This window comes from Mus musculus, chromosome 19 (genome assembly GCF_000001635.26).
Source record: "Mus musculus strain C57BL/6J chromosome 19, GRCm38.p6 C57BL/6J".
NCBI lineage: Eukaryota > Metazoa > Chordata > Mammalia > Rodentia > Muridae > Mus > Mus musculus.
Genome location: NC_000085.6, coordinates 20,838,579 through 20,858,263, shown reverse-complemented (window position 1 = coordinate 20,858,263; position 19,685 = coordinate 20,838,579). Strand labels below are relative to the sequence as shown.

The following is a 19,685-nucleotide window of genomic DNA, read 5'->3' as shown; positions in this document are numbered from 1 at the left end:
TGGCTCTAGGACCCACGCCTCTTTTATCATCCAGATTTTGCATATTAGTCAGCTAGTTTTATAATTCCTGTGACAACACCAGGGAGTATCTTGAGTCTGATTGGCTCAGATGACAGTGGTAATAGATTCTCCCAAGTTACAAGTTTCAGGCAGTGTAGCCAAAATGTGTGCCTCTCACCCATTTCAAAGGAAGCCAGACTATTTTTGCTTCTCTAACTAAGGAAACCCAAAACTCTACACCCCATCACTGCCCACTGCTGCCCTCCTCAGCTCCTCAGCAGGAAGAGCCAGGAGTCTTTTAGTCACATGCTGTGTTAGCTCTATGTGAAGGAAAGAGAAGGCTGTTGGTGATTCTTTGAAACTCTACAAGCACACTGCACTGAGGGAATGAGCTGGGAACTTCCTGCCTTTGGATACCTGGTCACAGATACTATAGGACACCTTGTTTCATGAGCAATTATTTCTTACTCCAGAACAGGAACAAAAGAGGACGCTCCCTGTGTGCTAGCAGACACACCGGCATCTCCCAACCACGTGATCTTATTTCATAGCTGTCTTTATCCAGTTCTGAGGCGTGTGACCTTTTGGCCCAGACTTACATGTGTCCTTTCAAGCCAGATACCTCCATTACCTTTGTTCTCTAGCCCTTCTGACTTTGGAGTGAAGCTATGTGGGGAGAAAGTACTTCCTATTCTGGTCAGAGGAAGAAACCAAAGCAGCTAAAGGGTTTCGGTGGAAGATCATGGCATCTGTGCAGAGGAAATCAGCAGGGACTAATTTCTAGCCTTTGGCTGGTCACTCTTTGCAATCAGGCTTTAAACTGTGCTCGCCAACTCCCTTAGAGAGAGGGAAAGTTCGTTTTGTCTGTGAAACAGCTTATGGTTGGCAACCTATGGGGGCTGGAGGAGCTTTTATGGGTCCTTCCTTTGACCCTCCTTATTTGTGCCTTACTCCTAGTCCACTATTCTTGGTGTTGTTCTTTCTTTAGTCCACAGCACCGATTCAGGGCAGAAACCCTGAACTGAGATGGCACAGATGCCCCTATGATCAGGATGCGAGTGTTTGCTTCCAGTAGACACTTTATTGATTACATGGTTGATTTGCCTGAGGCTTCTTCAGTCCCTTCCCATGAAATGTCTATCCGGATATCTCCCCTCTTAAGGGGAGCTCTCTTAGGAAACTGTGTCCATTTGGATGAACATTTTGGTACCCTTCTACTAAATTCGTTTACTATTGTGGTGGAAATGAGCTTAGGGCTACTCAGCAAGCCCTGTGGTTGGCCTGCTTTGCTCTTCATTCAGTGAACTCAGGGTGTAGGGTCTTTATATCCTTTGTTCTTAATTCTAGCTTTAGTGAATTCCCAGAAAATGAGACCCACCACACTGAGACCCCAAATGAGAAACTTTCCAAAGGGTTTTTAAAATAAAACCATTTGTGGTCACCTGCGGGGCTCAGGTTTTGTTAACTGCTCATTTTGCTTTCTTCTCTAGTACCTCTGGGGTTTACCGTACGGCAGCTTACCTAGGAAAACAGTCCCAAGAGCTGAAGAAGCATCTGCAGCCAACTTTGGTGTGTTGTATGACTTCAATGTAAGTCCCCCACACAGCTGTCTGCAGCAGACCTTGTTGTTGTGATCCGGAAACTCTATGCCCCCTTACATAGGTTACCTAGGTGGGAAAGCTAGCACTAAGGGTCTTAAGTGAGATATCCCTGCCTCCTGTCTATAAAAGACTGTACGTGTCAAAGTGTGTCTGTGTTTATGAATAAGGTTTGCATACAATAGGATTATTGGATATGGAGTAAAGATGAGCTCGGATCCCAAAGACTTAGATCAAATTTTCTTCTCTCCTCGAATAAAGAACAAGAGAATGTTTCGCAAATGTGCTTTTTGAAAAATTTTATGGGATTTTTTGGGGGGGGATTCCATATTAACTCCTTCACCATCCTACACAAGAATATATAATTACTTAATAATCACTCCTAAATTTTAAAAAAAGCACTTATGTAGTGAGAAATATAAAATTTGACAAAATACTAAAAAAAAAAAAGTACTAATTCACTGTGATACTAAAATAAATAGAATTCTGTGGTAGCCCCAGCATTAGTTTTACTCCACACCATACTTTGTTGTACTTGTCACCTTAGCAAACCCCTGGAAGAGGCAACCTAAGCTAAGCAAATGCTTCTATCAGAGTAGCCTGTGAGAATTGTCTATGGGGCCTTTGCCTGATTTATGATTCATGTGGGAAAGCCCAGCCTATTGTGTGTGCTGCCATCCCTGGATAGGTGGGCTTGCATCCTGGATAGGTGGGCTTGCATCCTGGATAGGTAGGCTTGCATCCTGGATAGGTGGGCTTGCATCCTGGATAGGTGGGCTTGCATCCTGGATAGGTGGGCTTGCATCCTGGATAGGTGGGCTTGCATCCTGGATAGGTGGGCTTGCATCCTGGATAGGTGGGCTTGCATCCTGGATAGGTGGGCTTGCATCCTGGATAGGTGGGCTTGCATCCTGGATAGGTGGGCTTGCATCCTGGATAGGTGGGCTTGCACTATTTAGGAAAGGTAGCAAGCCAGGTAAAGCAAGCCAGTGGTCATCACTTCTCCATAAATTTCTATTTTCTTTAGTTCCTGCCTCCAGGTTCCTGCCTTGAGTTCTGTCCTGGAATCCCTTGATGATGAACTATAATCTGTCCATTGAAATAAATCTTTTCTCCCCAAGCTGGTTTTGATCAATATTTTATCACATCAACAGTAAGCAAGTTAAACATTTAATTATTGTGGCACAGATTTATTGCTGCCCATTGAAAAATCGTTTTGGGGTATAATTCATGTCTGTGATGGTGCAATTCTATAAATTCCTTTCAAAATACTAACAGGATCTGAGATGTTTGGAACTATGTGAATAGAGAGGCGCCAAGGCAAGTTTAGGAAGTTGATAATTCAGTCAATTTTCTAGAGAATTGTAAATGAGAATCATATTTTGCATATTTGACATGATAAGGATTAAAAAACCCAGATTTCCTATTTATAGTCAATATGTGCATTTACAGATATTTTGACTTCTAAATTTTAAGCTTCTTGAGATGGGAAAAATGTCTGCTCCATTATTCTTTTCAGTTCCTAATATGGTCCTCAGCAAACTGGTAGAGGGCTCTCATGAACCCTGGTTTCTGTCTTCAAAGTTTGACTGTTTCTAGATTTTTTTTCCCCTCAAATAGATGAATCAGATGGCATTTAGTCTTATGAATCTCATCAAATAGCAATACTGAGTGAGGGGAAGATTGTTTTTTTTAGATTGATGTGATGAAAAGCACAGAAATAAATTTGTGATCAGTACCAGAGGACACAGATTTTAAGACAGAGTTCCAGACTCTTAAAAAGATACAGCAAGCTATGGAGGAAACATGAAGCCCAGAATCAGTAGTAAGTCTGCCATTTTGAGTCATCTTAGTTGAACATTTCATTAAAGTCAATATTTGCTCATCGAATATGAGCAGCATGCATTAACCTTACAAAATGGATGTTATGTGCCTCTTGATCCACTGTAGTTTTTTAATAAGAGAAAGATAGATTCACCATGACTTGGGGAAGAAAAATTGACCATAGTAGTAGCAGGAGAGAAAGCCGACCAGCCACGTGAGATTTCAGGTAAGTGGCCACTGGCTACTTCCCTGACTGGGCCTGGGTTAGCAGGGGAAGGTTTAGGAGTGCCCAGCCTTTGAGGAACCTAAGGAATTAAGAAATAAGCTAATGTGTATGTGTGTCTTTCATTCACGGATCTAAAGATAGTTCTTGGGTGGCTATACCTCTTTGACTCTGGCACTAGTGCATCCACCCAGGAACTATCTTTGGGCATTCCTAAACCTTTTCCTGCTATCCCAGGCCCAGTTAGAGAAGTGTCCAATGGCCACTTACCCGAAATCTCACATGGTTGGTTGGCTTTATCTCCTGCTGCTACTGTGTTCCATCTTTCTTCACCGAGTCTTAGTGAATCGCTCTCGTTCCTCTACATCCTACCCGCACAACTCTAAGTGTCCTACCTTGTGCTCAAGCATTGGCTGTTGGCATCTTTATTGATCCATGAAAAACCCTTTGGGGACAAGGACCTTCAGTGTCTGGATACACAGAGTCTTTTTTTTTTCTTTTTTCTTTTTTCTTTTTTTGGTTTCTCGAGACAGGGTTTCTCTGTGTAGCCCTGGCTGTCCTGGAACTCACTCTGTAGACCAGGATGGCCTCAAACACAGAAATCTGCCTGCCTCTACCTCCCAGATGCTAGGATTGAAGGAGTGGGCCACCACGCCCAGCTCAGAGTCTTGACTGAATCAAAACATTAGAACCAATCTCCAACTGATAGGCAATAGGGTGTGCTGCACACCATATTAGCATAACAGAAACAAGAATGACAACAATAAGAGGGGTCTGAAGAGTCCTGTTCAGGTGTAGCATTTTAGTTACTTTTCTATTGCAGTGGCAGGGAACTATGACTAAAGTCACTTATAAAAGAAAGATTTTTGTTCTTTTTGAGATTTTCTCTTCTTTTCTTTTCTCTTCTTTTCTTTTCTCTTCTTTTCTTTTCTTTTCTCTTCCTTTCTCTTCTCTTCTCTTCTCTTCTCTTCTCTTCTCTTCTCTTCTCTTCTCTTCTCTTCTCTTCTCTTCTCTTCTCTTCTCTTCCTTTCTCTTCTTTTCTCTTTTCTTTTCTTTTCTTTTCTGTTATTTTCTTTATTTACATTTCAAATGTTATCTCCTCCTATCTTTCCCTTCCTCCCCACCCCTGCCTCTAAGAGGGTGCTCCCCCATACACCTACCCACTCCTGCCCCACGACCCTAGCATCCCCCTACACTGGGGCATCGGGCCTCTACAGGACCAAGGGCCCCTCCTTTCATTGATGCCAGAAAAGGCAAATCTCTGCTATATGCGCCCCTGGAGCCATGGGTCCCTCCATGTATATTCTGTGGTTGGTGGTTTCGTTCCTGGGAGTGCTGGGGGGGGGGTCTGATTGGTTGATATTGTTATTCTTCCTATGGTTGCAAACCCCTTCAGCTCCTTCAGTCCTTCCCCTAACTCCTCCTTTGGGGTCCCCATGTTCAGTCTGATGGTTGACTGAGAACATCCGAATTGGTCAGGCTCTGACAGAGCCTCCAGGGGATAGCTATACCAGTAAGCGCTACTTGGCATCAGCAATAGTGTCTGTGTTTGGTATCTGCAGATGGGATGGATCTCTAGATGGGCAGTCTCTGGATGGCCTTTCCTTTAGTCTGTGCTCTACACTTTGTCCTTGCATTTCCTTTAGACAGGAACAATTCTGGGTTAATATTTTTGAGATGGGTGGGTGGTCCCATCCCTCAACTGAGGACTGAGCCTGACCTTTGGATATGGTCTCTATAGGTTCTCCTTCCCCTTTGTTGGGTATTTCAGCTAATGTCATCCCAGTTGGGTCCTAAGAGACTCTTGCTTTCCTGGTATTTTAGACTGTCTAGTGGCCACTTCCTGTTCCCCATCCCCCACTGCTACACACCTCCCTTCAATTTTCTGACCCTCTGTACTTCTACCCTCATCTCCCCCAATCCCTGTCTCCTCCCACACCTGATCTTGCTCCCCTTTCTCCTCCCCTCCTTTCTCCCAGATCTCTCCTTCTGTCTACCTCAAAGAACACACATGGGATGAGCCCACTGATAAGTGGATATTAGGCAAAAATTTTGGAATAATCATGATTCAACTTACAGACCATATAAAGCTCAAGAAGCAGGAAGACTAAAGTGTGAATGCTTCAGTCCTACTTAGAAGGGGGAATAAAAGAAAGAATTTAATTGGCTTGTGATTCCAGAGGGTGACAGTTATGATGGTACAGTGAAGGCAGGAGAATAGGCAGCAGGAGCAGCAGCAGAGATTACACATCTCCATTCACAAGTAGGAGGCAGAAAGTATATACTGGGAATAATGTGAGTCCTTGGGAATCTCAAAGCCCACCTCATTGGCACACCTCCTCCAAGAATGCCATGCCTCCTAATCTTTCCTGAACAGTTCCATCAACTGGGACCAAGCATTCAAACACAAGAGCCTATGGGGGTCATGTTCTTTCAAGCCATCATATATGATTAATTCTGCTTCAGAAGGGCTGTGTTTTATAGAAGATAATTTTTAAAGACTTAAAAAAAGTCTTCTAACCTTGAGATCTTAATTTTTTCAGTTTTATTGTGGTATAATTTACAGACCATTAAATTCACCCATGTAAGTGTGTGACTTGATAACTTAAAGTATATCTATGTGACAGTAATCATAAGTGATCTTTAGTGCCTGTCTGCAGTCAAGCCTTCACCTCCCAATCTCACAAATTTTGCATCTATTTCTTCCCTTCTGTATTTGCCTTTTCCAATTTTTTGTATGAATAAATGTAGTCATATGACATGCTGTGTTTTTGTCTGGTATCTTTCATTTGTTATGTTTTAGGTTATGCTACACCTGGGTCTTAATTTATTGCACAGAAAGAACACTGCATTGCATGCATTTAATTTCCTTTGTTTAGTCATTCACTGGCGAATGATGCATTTCTCCAGTGTTTTGGCTATTTTGATAATGCTACTGTGAGTATTCACTTGAATGCTGTTTGTGGGTTCCCACTTTTGTTCCCTTGTGTAGATAAGTCAGAGAAGAGTTACTGAGTAAGTATGTGCCTACTTTTTTAGCCAGTTACTGCTGTCCAGAGTGTTTGAACATTAAATGTTTCCACGGTAGGACTTAAGGATTACTACTCATCCACAACTTTAACAGTTGGCATTCTTATACTTTTTGATTTTAGTATTCTCTATTGAATTATAATAGCATTTTTTAAGTTCACATTTTCTTATTGTACATTGACAGCATAGTTGCTTAGACCATGGGGTACAAAGAGATGTCACAGTGTTTTAATATAGAATGAAATGATTAGATCAAGCTAATTAACCTATCATGGACCTCGAATGTTTAATAATTTTTATGATGAGGACTATCATAATACTATCTTAATGATATTTTAGTGTGCAGTACTCAGTTACTTGTTATGTTTTTTAATAGGTATATAGATATAAAAGTCTTATATATGTTGCTCCTGCCCAAGTGAATCTTTTTGTTCTTTAATTACCATTACTTGGCTCCTCCCTCTCCTATGCTCTGGAAGCTTCACTCCATTTCTTGTCTCTGTGTTTTGTTGATTAGATCGCTCATGAGCGAGAACATGTGGTATTTGTCTTTCTGTTTGGCTTAGGAAGCAAGGAGCAGCTAGGAAACAGAACAGCAGCACGCGGCTTATTATATCAGACTATGCTGGGTTTGTGTTTCAGGCAAGGCAATGAGAGATCTTTTACATCATAATAACAAAAGAAATATATGCAGCCTCTAATGAGGAGTCACTGAAGGATCCTTGGGAAATAAAATTAGCAAATTGCTCTTTGAATGTTATTATTCTTACAGAGACATTAATATGGTTGCTTTATGACACATTTAAGTTTTATGGGTCTTAAAGTTTGAGAGCCTTAGTTTGCTTTGTTTGCTTTGAAGATCTTATTCTAACTTTGCAGGGGAAGAGTTTGACTAATACGAGGAATATTCTGTATTTCCATTTGTGTCAGGAGAAAGATTCACTCCACCCTAGCATTAACAGAAATGAGTATGTGTGTGGAGGGGTAACAGTTGTACGGATAACTATGTAGACAATGATAAGCACAGATTAATCTATAACAGGGTAACCTAAAGTCAAAGAGCTTAACAACTAGAAGATAATGTATTTGTAACTAATCCTTCTTCTAGGAAAGGTGACCTTCACTACTCCTACTTTGCAGTTTGGGAAACTAAGGGCTCCCGAGCTTTGCAATTCTTTTTCCTCAGCTCTTCAGGTAACAAATGGCAGAGCTGGGATTCTTAGCACAACTCTGAAGCTAGAAGATGCTTCTATATGAGCTGCCGGAGGTCCCTGAAGCAACTAGAATTTTAAGTTCAGAATTAGGAAAATAGGAGAATTTCATACATGGGATTATTGTAGAAATTATCCAACCCATGACCAACATTCTAAACATGAGGACAAGTGAGAACAGGGTCTTTGGTTGAGCAAGCCCTAATCAAATTTTCTACCCATGTCATGTGTGCAGCAGCAACATTTCTGTCCTAATTTTCAGTAGAATTCTCGTGGCTGTTTCTAGAAAATTGATTGGCTTTGTTCAATTCTGTGTCTACCCCAGAGGGAAGGAATAGAAGTGGTTTGATCCCATTTCCAACTTTAATAGTAAACTTGCAGTTTCCAAATCAGCTCCTCAAGTGCAAAGACAGACTTACATTTCTTGCCTAGTCTTTGACTCAATCATCTGAATGTGACTTCACAGATAAATTTTCTCTATATCACAAAGTAAGTCCAGAATCCTACCACACTTCCTCAGAGAAGAGATAGCTCTGCCTTCTGGCCTCCCAAGACACACCAGAAAGAAAAGCTGTGCAGTGACAATTCTGGAGTTTTGGTTTAAGAAACACAAATATAAGAATATATTTTCATTTTAATCCCAGGTATGGGATATGGGGCTTCTTCAAATTGTTTACCACAGCTGATTATGTTTGCCTTGTGCTGTGGCAGGGGAGTGATTTTGCCAGATGAAGGTAGTTTCTGTGATTGTGTGATGCTTGGAATTCTGGGGCCTCTTCACAAGGTATATACATGCACAGGCCCTGAGAGATGGGGTTGGTGTGTTTTGGTTGTTAGTTGTTCATGGTTACAGCTTGTTAAGTAATTGTGTGCAAAGACAACAAAAAATTATGACAATGAAGATAATGCTTGTCCCAAGGACCTTAATGCCTTTAATCAGTAGGAAGTAGTTTAACAATAACATTGTCCCCTTTCTGACCTGGACTTTATTGAGGAATCTCAATCTCTCTGTCTCTGTCTCTCTGTCTCTGTCTCTGACTCTCTCTTATCTAGTGTTAGAGGTTTGAAAGACTAGAAGAGGTCGAGGCTGGTGGAAGAACCCACTAAGTAGCCAAAGGCAGCTCCTACAAAGGTGCTCGGGTCTAGGGTATAGACGACCATGGCTTAGATGATTTTTTCCATGTCAATTTAGCTAGACCATTCTACCCAGACAAAGGAAGAAAAGAAAGTCCTTAAGTCTTCATTTACAAAACAGTAAAAGCAGATGCAAGTATGACCTCTTGTGGTAGAAGAATCTACTAAATAAAAAGGGTGAGGAAGCCTGTTAAGTGAGTGGGATGTTCTAAGTAGCTTCTAATTTACTAAACCTCATTCGGAAATCTTGGAACTCCATTTCCAGTTTAGCTGTCACTTGGAAGCGTTTTCCTCAACTTATCAATGTCTTTAATTAGTAGTAGACAAGTATCATGTAACACATGTGAGAGGAACTTGTTTTATGATTCCTCAGAGTCACAAATTATCATCTACAGAGCAAGATAGTTTTGATCCTTTTATTGAGCACCAAATGATAGGTCTTACTGTTCAGGAGGGAAATCTATTTTATTAAAATTGCAAGAAATAGACTATCTAATATATGCTATAAACAAAAATAGGCAGCAATGTTATAACCAGAATTAGTAGGATTAGAAAAAAATGAATTTAAGTCTGTGTTAACCATCATTCTGTCACTACAAGAGAATATTAATTTATATAGAGATTATTAATTTACATAGAGATAATTACTATAGAGGAAAGGCTTATTTTGTTTATTGTTCTGGAGAGTCTGTTTCAAGGTCAGGTATACCTGTGGCTTTGAGCATCTGATGACAACGGTAGGGAATGGGTTGTGGAACAAACTACTCACCTCATGCCTCAAAGAAAAAGGAGGAAGAAGAGACAATACCCTTGAAGAATTTTCTTTCTGATGTTCACAACAAGCAGCTCCACTTAGAGTCTATATCCCACCAGTATCAGACTGAGGACGTGTAACGCATGGGCTTTGGGAGGTGAGGGGAGACAAGATACACACTGCAGCAATTGGTAACAAAGAAGATATCTCTGTTGACAGGATACTTAAAGACACAAGGATGAGGTGGGGAAAGGGGGAGAAACCATAGTTTCGATATCATAGTAAGGAGAAGAAAGGAAGGGCAAGGTAGAATTTAGAAGGTGCTTAAGCTGACAACAGACACTGAGATCACAGCATTGAAGAAACATGCTTAGAATAAAAGGGAATGCAGCCAGCTTTTCCGCTTGGGAGCATCTTGTAAAGTGTGGATGGCTAAATAATGAATCGACTTTGCCTTCCATTTTCCATGGGTCATAAGGATGTGGGAATTAGAAGAAGGCTTTAAAAGGTCAGGGGAGAAGAGATAACAGAATCATAAACATTAAATTTGACATCTAACATTACACTTTATCTTCATAACCAGCCTTCAAGATAGAAGCTATTAATATTTTTACAGCTGCCAAAGACAACACAGATAGTTAAGGGATACAGTGCAATTCTAACTGAAGTCTGGTGGACTTCCTTGTCAAGTTGTGTGTTTTACTTTAATATCTCATCTCAAGCCTGGTTCTGTCATATCCCCACCTTGAAGCTTGTCCTCAAAGGACCTTGGTTTGCAATAGTGGGGATGCTCATAGATAGGGGTTGGTTTCTTTTTTTTATTTTTTTTTTTTAGCCAGTGTCAACATCTCTTTTAAATAACGTTTCAGAGTAACGGTGCTTTCTTTGGGATGCAGCTCATGTCAGTTTCTTCTTTTCTTATTGTATTGACCACACTCTGAGAGATTTTTGTGTCATCCATGTAGAATTATATACCTATATTTCAGTAGTTCAAATGCATCTTTATTTTCAGGGAGTCAATTTTAAAAGGCAAATGGCTTTAAGAGTCTTGAGAAATAGGCAACAAAACTATAATACATGAGAGGGTATTTTGAGGGAAATTCTTAATGGAGAAGAAAGGAGAAGGAAGCAAAAGCTAGATAAGTAAAGCATCCATACATCAGAGGTGGATCACTGGGAAGAGAGGCCTCTTGGCCTTGCAAACTTTATATGCCCCAGTACAGGGGAACGCCAGGGCCAAGAAGTGGGAATGGGTGGGTAGGGGAGCAGGGTTGGGGGGAGTGTATAGGGAACTTTCAGGATAGCATTTGAAATGTAAATAAAGAAAATATCTATTAAAAAAAACGGAAGAGGAAAGACTATTTGGGAGAATCTGTATTGCTCCACTGTCTTAGGGTTTCTATTGCTGTGAAGGGCCACCATGATCAAGTCAACTCTTATAAAGAAAAAATATTTAATTAGGCTGGCTTAGAGTTTCAGAGGCTTAGTCCGTTATCATCATGGTGGGAAGCATGACACTGCCCAGGCCTGTCTCCAAAGTGGCATACTTTCTCCAACAAGGCCACAATTACTCCAAAAAGGCCACACCTGTGAATATTGCCATTCCCTACTGCCAAGCACTCAAACACATGAATTTATGGGGGCCATTCCTATTCAAACCACCATATCCACCATAACTTGGTTCTATCATAGATGTCCCATATGTTCAATTAATGGACTGGCATTATGCATTGTATGTGGACTCAGTATGGAGCACCATGTTGTACTCTGGTGGATCCAAAGGGTCAAAGCTGGAGGCTGTCTCTGGAAGGAGCTCTAAGCAGCATACCTCTACCCAAGGAGTCTTTCAGCCTGTCATTGACTTTACCTTCCTCAGAGCACTTAGCATCTCCATTGTTGAACTTTAACAGGTTTAAAATACAGGCAACATGCATGTTTTGGCATAGCCATTGTTTGGGCTAGTCCAGGACTAGTCCAGGACTAGGTAAGCAGACCTACATAATCCTCCTTTGGTGACATGACCCATTCCTAAGCTTCTTGTGGAGAAAAGCAAGCTTGTAAGTTTCCCTTTCCATAGAGATGTGGGTCTTCCCTTAGGTATTTACTCTATGACTGGAAGAGGTGAGGGTCTTCTCATCTGAGTGTCTGATGACATTCTCATAGCCTACATGGAACAGGGTAGAATGTTATCCAGGCACACGGCGACAGATTAGCAGTATCTGAGGCATGTTACTCCTTGGCTAACATGTTTGCTTCATTTCCTCAAGATCTAGTGCAATTTACTCAATAGGCTCATAGAGGTTCAGTCAAGGAGAGAGAAAACTGAAACCCTGCTTTACATCCTAAATTTTTCTCTTGGTTCATTAGTTTCTTATCCTGCTACTCTAAGAATTCATTAAAACCTGTGTAATTGGTGAAAGTGATTCTTTAGTCTGCTTTTAGATTTCATGTTGTCCAGGACTTGTGGAATTGGGAATGTCACACCCTATCTTGGCTTCCTTTACTTTAGCAACAAATACCAGATTCTATTACTTCAGTCAAACTACACCTGGCTAGACTGTTCCTATGTGATAAGAAGTCTCGACAGCGAGGACACACACACAGGACACACACGGGTTCTTCTGCAGCAAGCTTTAATGCATCTCGAGAGAAAGATCATCAGCTTCTGGGGGAGGAGGCTTAGAGCACAGGAAACTCGGTCCTTAAATAGACCACAAGAGGGGTTGGAGACGTATTTCACCCTGACTGGCTGCTCACTATCAGCCCAGGTGATGCCACGGGACAGGCCGGGCACAAGGAATGGAAAAATACCCCAGCACAAGCGCAGACTAATTGTTTACCAGTTAGAACAATTAGTCTGCGCCATCTTGTAATGGCGATTGTAGACAAAGATGAGGGTTCCTGGGAAGAGATGGCTTTGGAGGCTGGTGTCTGCTGTACTTACATCAAGACTACAAGATTATTTCTTTGTGTGTAATAACAGAAATGAGTCTCCTTTTGCATCATTCTGCAAACATTCAATAAGCATTTGCCAGGTGACAGGCATTAAGCAAAGATGAGCAAAGCCCAAACCAAGCCTTTGTCTTCAGGAATATAAAAACTTAGCAGAGCAGTCAAATAACACACACACACACACACACACACAAAGTAACAATCAGACTAAGAGACATCTAGTATCAGAAGAACTGTACTGGTGAAACTGGCATAGGTAAGGGAAAGAGGTGAATAAAAGGAAAAGCGATTTCTGAGAAAATAACCCTTGAATTGCACTCGGCTGAATCTGCATGATGTCCTGACCTGAGAAAGGTGGGACACTCTAATAAGTAGAAGAGAATAGCAAGTAGCTTGTGTTGGGGAGATAAGAAAGCATGTGAGATCCTCTCAAATCCAGAACATTTTTTTTTACCCCTTAGAGTAACTCAAAGTAGTGTAAGCAGGTTATTGATGAGTCATGACATCATCAGGCTTAAATTTTGAGAGGACCAGGAACTGAATAAAGGTGGGCAAGCTGCATAAGAGCAGAGTGGAAGGCAGTCCATCAGTCTATGGTGATCAGTGACTTGGACTGTATGAAAATCAGAATTCACCTGGCACATTTAAACACCAATATATTAGATTATAACCCCACAGCCTACTAACTTATGTTTATAAATTTAGAAATCAATCAACCAGAAAGACTCCTTAATATGACTTTTTTTTCAACCTCCAATGTGCAGAACAAAGGAAAAGCACGTGTGTATCTGTGTATGAGTGTGTGTATGTGCATGTGTATATATGCACGTGTGCATGCATGTGTGTGTGTCCAGAGATCAAAACCAGAGTCTTATATACCTTGTGCGTGTATAGGCAAATGCTCTCTCTAGAAGCTTCTTCCTCAGCCGGTGGAAAGAAACTACATAGGAGAGCATCTTTCCAATACTGAGATCCTCTCAATTTTTTTTTCAGATATGAGTTTTAGACGATGTAGACAAATTAGCGCTTTTTTTGTAACTTTAGTGTCTCTTAGATACTTTTTGATGTTTTAATTCACACTATTGAGCATAAGATTATACTTGTCATGTTATGGTGTTGAATGATAACCTGTGATTTATTAAAATGAATAAGCAGAGATGAATGACTTAGGTGGCAATCTAAAGATGCTTACTCTGACTGAGGGCTGCTAATCATCACCGAAAGCAATTTCTTTATTGACTTTGCCATTGCCAAACAAATCGAATGGGAGAAACTGGAGTGCCTAAGCAACGAACATGTTCCCTGCCCATGGTGACGCTACAGTCTAATTGGCTGTGAAAACCAACAGTTGTTACGCAATGCTACATTTTCAAATGATCAGATCCATCTTTTGGGCATATTAAAGTACAATGCTGTTTCTTTATGGGTCCAATGTTCAGGTTCAAGAGAAGTCTGTCAGACTGTTGTTATTTCCTATCCTAGTTTTGAATGATTTGTTTGGAAAAGAGAAGCAGATAGCCATAAAAAAAAATTCCATGTTCATTGCTTACAGAGACCTAATTAGAGGACCAATTTGAGACCCATAGCCTAATGGTCTTACTAATATGGAACTATTAGTTAGTCCACTTGACCCTGAGGTGTGCTTATTCTCTAGAGATGGAATGGACCTTCTTTGGGCTGAACCAGTCCAGGAAATTTCAGTTTACCAAGCAGAGAAGCCAGTCCACCTTTCCCAACTGGAAAGGAGAAGAGGACTAGAGGAGGGCTGTTAACTCATGGGGCTCAGTGCACCTGCAGATCCTGAGTGTTATTAGACGCGTTCTCACGACCGGCCAGGAAGAACACCACAGACCAGAATCTTCTGCGGCAAAACTTTATTGCTTACATCTTCAGGAGCCAGAGTGCAAGAAGCAAGAGCGAGAGAAAACGAAACCCCGTCCCTATTAAGGAGAATTATCCTTCGCCTAGGACGTGTCACTCCCTGATTGGCTGCAGCCCATCGGCCGAGTTGACGTCACGGGGAAGGCAGAGCACATGGAGTGAAGAACCACCCTCGGCACATGCGCAGATTATTTGTTTACCACTTAGAACACAGCTGTCAGCGCCATCTTGTAACGGCGAATGTGGGCGCGGCTCCCAACATCTCCCCCTTTCCTTTTAATAAGAGCAAATAGGCCACCCATATTAATGAGAGTGGAGATAGAGGTCAAATCCCCAGTGTGTAGGTAAAGGAGCCATGTACAGGATTAGCTCTTAGGCTCACAGGCTTTTACCCAGAGCAACCCTGACCTGCTCCCGTGTCGTTTTGCCTGGGGGAAGGGAACTAGGACACTGAACCTTCATGAAAGATGACATGTCTCCCTAGAATAGGCTCATATATGCCGCAGAGCCTTTCCATTGCAGTGCTTAGCCGTGCAACTCTCTCGGGCTGCTGAAGCACACTCACTCTATCCCGTGCAATGAGTCTAGCCTCGTGAGATGTAAGAGCTGAGTGGCCAGCGACCTATTGCCTAAGCATAGATAACCATATATCAGGGGGAGCTCCATGTTCTAGTCCTGCAAGCGCCTGGGCAATAACCACCTTGTCTCTCCTAGTTTGGGCCTTAAGCTTACAGACCAATCAAAGAAGCAACACTAATCCACAGCAAAGTGTATCTCCAAATAATATTAATCCCACCCATTCTTTAAAGAAAGAAAATGCTGAGGAGATCCAATTGGGTAATCCTTTGGTCAGGGACAGGTCCAAGCGCGTGGAGTTGACCTGAAGTCTCAATTCCCGAAGGATCTGTTCAAATTCAGCCGTCCAATTCTGTAACATATACTGAAAAAGACTTTTTGACAAATTAGCTGTCCTAGTAAATTTCTCATACTGAATGGAAGTAACACACAATCTCGGAAACTTTTGTTTACACCCCAGCTGAGCTATTTGCCATAATACATCTAGTTGTATCTGGACAAGATCTATGAGTTGATTAACCAGCATGAGACCTCTCTGTATCTTGACATTAGCTGAGGCCTGTTCATCTATGACTGTAGTCACTGAGGCTGACAAAGTGTTAATGGTGTCAGTTGTCTGGACCTGTCCAGACAGAGCCAAGGCTGTCTGAATTAAGGCCAAACCCAGTTCCCAGTTAGTGGTAAAAAAGCAGGAGAATACTTGAGCATTATACATCACCGTCATTGGGAGTGGAAATATCGACATTATCCCCCAACGCTGCTCTCTCTTTATTATTGACGCCCTGGACATCACCAAGACGAGGGACATTAGTATTCCCTTGGTCAGTCTGGATTTTTCGGGTGAGTCTTTCTGGTATTCAAAATGGGTTGTCTTCATTCTGTGGGAAAACACAGACCGCTCCCCTGGATCTTATCAAAATAGGATCCGGGCCATACCATTTATTATCAAGGACATTTTTCCATTTAACCATCTCATTGGGCCTATCTGGCTCTGAACAATGACGTTCAGCCGCAGTATGGCCATGAACATCAATATTTAAAAAATTGAGTGTAAAGAGTGCCAAAGACACAGACACTCTTGGTGCTCGGGGTACAGTCTCCTCAAAAGTTCCCCTCTTCTGTTTTATAAGATAGGCTTTGAGGGTGCGATGCGCACGCTCAACAATACCCTGTCCTTGAGGGTTGTATGGAAGTCCAGTCAGGTGGGTTACGTCCATCTGACGGCAGAACTGCTGAAATTTTTGAGACGTATAAGCTGGTCCATTATCAGTCTTAAGGAGTTTGGGTTTCCCCCAAGCACTCCATGCCTCAAGACAATGTTGAATCACATGTGAGGCTTTTTCTCCGGTTAACGGAGAAGCAAACATGATGCCAGAACATGTGTCAATGGACACATGGAGATATTGAAGTTTTCCAAAGGAAGAAACATGTGTAACATCCATTTGCCAGACCTGTAGAGGTCGAATACCGCGTGGGTTAATTCCCACATGAGGAACTGGCAAGAACTCACAGCAGCTTTGACATTGAGTAACAATGTCACGGGCTTCTTTTCTTGTCAAGGAGAAACGACTGCGTAATGTTTCAGCCGTCACATGAAAATTGTTATGAAAATTTCTTGCAGCCTCTACCGGGGATGATAGGGCAGCAGCCACCACTTTAGTGGCCTTATCTGCCAAATCATTTCCCAGAGCCATGGGGCCAGGTAGGCCTGAATGGGCTCTAACATGAGTAATATAAACAGGAAATCTTCTAGATAACAAAACTAATTGTATCTGCTGAAAAATATTGGCAACTCTACTGGAAGGCTTAATCACTCCAGCCACTTCTAAAAGATTTACTGCATTAACCACATAACAGGAATCTGACACAATATTAAGGGGTTCTAAAAAGGTTTTTAAAACTTCTAAAACCACTAAACATTCTACCACTTGAGGTGAAATTTCATTATACTGTTTGGATACCACTTTACCATTAGCCACATAGGCACCTATGCCAGTTTTTGATCCATCAGTATATACCACAATCCCATTTTTAAGTGGGTTTCTTCTAAACATGTAAATATTGATTTCTCTCAAAGGAGGAAATATGCGTGACATCCATTTGTCAGACCTGTAATGGCCTGACGCCACGAGGGTTTACCCCTACGTGAGTAGATAAAATTTGACAACAATCTAAAGGCATTATTAAGTAATCAGAATCATTTCTAGTAGAACCAATCCCTCTGGCAGCTCTAGGAATATCAGAGGAAGAAAAAACAGCCATGTAGGCTTGGCAAAATTATTAGTTGAGCTATTTTGTCTCTTTGTGATATAGAAAAGACAACTTGAGGACAAGAACAGAGAACCTGAAGTTCCCCTTTATAATCTTGATCTACAACTCTAGGGTGGACAATAAGACCTTGTAGGCTGCAAGAGCCTGCCTCTGTCATTATTGTCCAGTGGCTTCACCTGCTCGGGAGAGCGCCTTCCAGGCCCTAATAGCCTTTTCATCTGATTCAGAACTACTAAGAACTGGCTTCTCTAATTGATCTTTTTTCTTTTCTTTTTCCTTTTCCTTCCTTCTAATCTCTCCCCAGGTATTCTTACCTGACCTAAACTTTTCCTCGGGTTCAAGACCCTTGGAAAGGCCTGTATACTTATTTTGTGTACCATATTTTCTCTTTGTTCCTACTCTCTCTCCCCGCTTTACTTCTGATAGATTGCCCTGAATTTCCTCTAGAATCCTCCCTGCCTTAACCACTTGATAACATGTGAAAAGGAACAAAAGGGCTTCTAACACTAGAAAAAATTCAAGGCCAAACATTTTCCACTTTACTTCTGATAGACTGTCTTGAATTTCCTTAGAAAGTTCAAGGCCAGGCTTACCTCGTAAAGCTATACTCACTGGTACTCTCGTTCCCCAGCTGAAAAGTTCTGAATTCATACAGTTGAATCCTTCTTAACAGTCTGCTTTACGGGAACCTTTATTACCGCGACCCGCAGTTCTGGTTCTGGAATGAGGGATCTTCCTTGCGCCAGTCCCGAGTTTTTTCTCGTCCCGGAATTCGGCACCAATTGTTATTAGACGCGTTCTCACGACCGGCCAGGAAGAACACCACAGACCAGAATCTTCTGCGGCAAAACTTTATTGCTTACATCTTCAGGAGCCAGAATGCAAGAAGCAAGAGCGAGAGAAAACGAAACCCCGTCCCTATTAAGGAGAATTATCCTTCGCCTAGGACGTGTCACTCCCTGATTGGCTGCAGCCCATCGGCCGAGTTGACGTCACGGGGAAGGCAGAGCACATGGAGTGAAGAACCACCCTCGGCACATGCGCAGATTATTTGTTTACCACTTAGAACACAGCTGTCAGCGCCATCTTGTAACGGCGAATGTGGGCGCGGCTCCCAACACCTGAGAAAATGTTTCTCTTTAAGAACTGGCTCTTAAAAGTCAGCAGAAGCCACAGCCCAGGAAGACAATTTCAGGATGCTCAGAGACTGACTGTATTCAAGAGATAAGAGATGGCACAGAAGGGTCTTGAAGCATTTCACAAACACATAGAGATACCCAGTGAAGACCCTTGTGATGATAAGTGTGTGTATGTGTGTGTGTGCATGTGTATGTGCTCACATATGTGTGACCTTAGGAAAATGTACTTGTTTTTGTTAATGTTTATATGTTTGCCTGTTTCTCTATATATGCACCTTGTGTGTACAGGTGCCCATGGAAGACTGAGAAGGCATTAAGTTCCTTGGAACTGGGGTTTTAGGTGGTTATGAGCTATCTGACATGGATGTAAAGAACTAAACTAAGATTTCAGCAAGAGCAGCAAGTGCTCTTGACCACTGAGCCACCTCTTCAACCCAAGACTCAGCATTTGTGTGAATGTTGGGGATTACAAGTCAAGTTCTCGTGCTCTCATGGTAGACCCTTCAGGACTGAACCATTTCCCAGTCCCTATCAGATGATGACCTTTTAAAGTCACGAGAGGAACCATCAAAAGGCAGCAGTGCAGGGATGGGATCTCTGTACAATGGAAAAATGAGGCAGAAACTAGGATTTAGCTAGTGATTGGATATAGGCTATGGACAAAAATGGGACAACAATATAAATTACCAGGTTTCTAGCAGAGGTAACATGGTACCTTGAGAAAGGAGAAAGAAGCCAATTTGGGAAACTGTTTAAAATGTGTTAATCCTCATCTGTGGATCATCATGATGGAATGAGATATGCCACCGACACTGGGCTAAGGGCTCATAGTATTAGTTATGGGCACAACGTATCTGGGCATGGTAGTCCAAGGGGAGGAAAATGCAAGTACTTTCTACAAAATGCACAAGTTATATATGATACAGTGCGATTAATGAAAAAAAAAACCCACCATCATTGGATTCACATACATTCTACTTGGAATCTTACTACACACTACCTTTAAGATGCCAGACAACCTCCCCTGACCTCTTGACAGCCACATGTAAAATATTTTATTAATAACATACCAGGCTGATAGAAAAACTAAAT

General features: G+C 41.8%; 1 protein-coding gene across 2 annotated transcripts in view; it reads left to right on the top strand.

The window, feature by feature from the left end:
- The window catches only part of Tmc1 (transmembrane channel-like gene family 1), a 253,671-nt gene that overhangs the window by 178,863 nt on the left and 55,123 nt on the right, over positions 1-19,685 (top strand). For both annotated transcript variants that reach the window (XM_006526640.4, NM_028953.2), the window contains exon 9: positions 1,491-1,589. In XM_006526640.4, the coding sequence (XP_006526703.1) occupies positions 1,491-1,589 (99 nt within the window). The remainder of the gene's footprint in view (positions 1-1,490; positions 1,590-19,685) is intronic.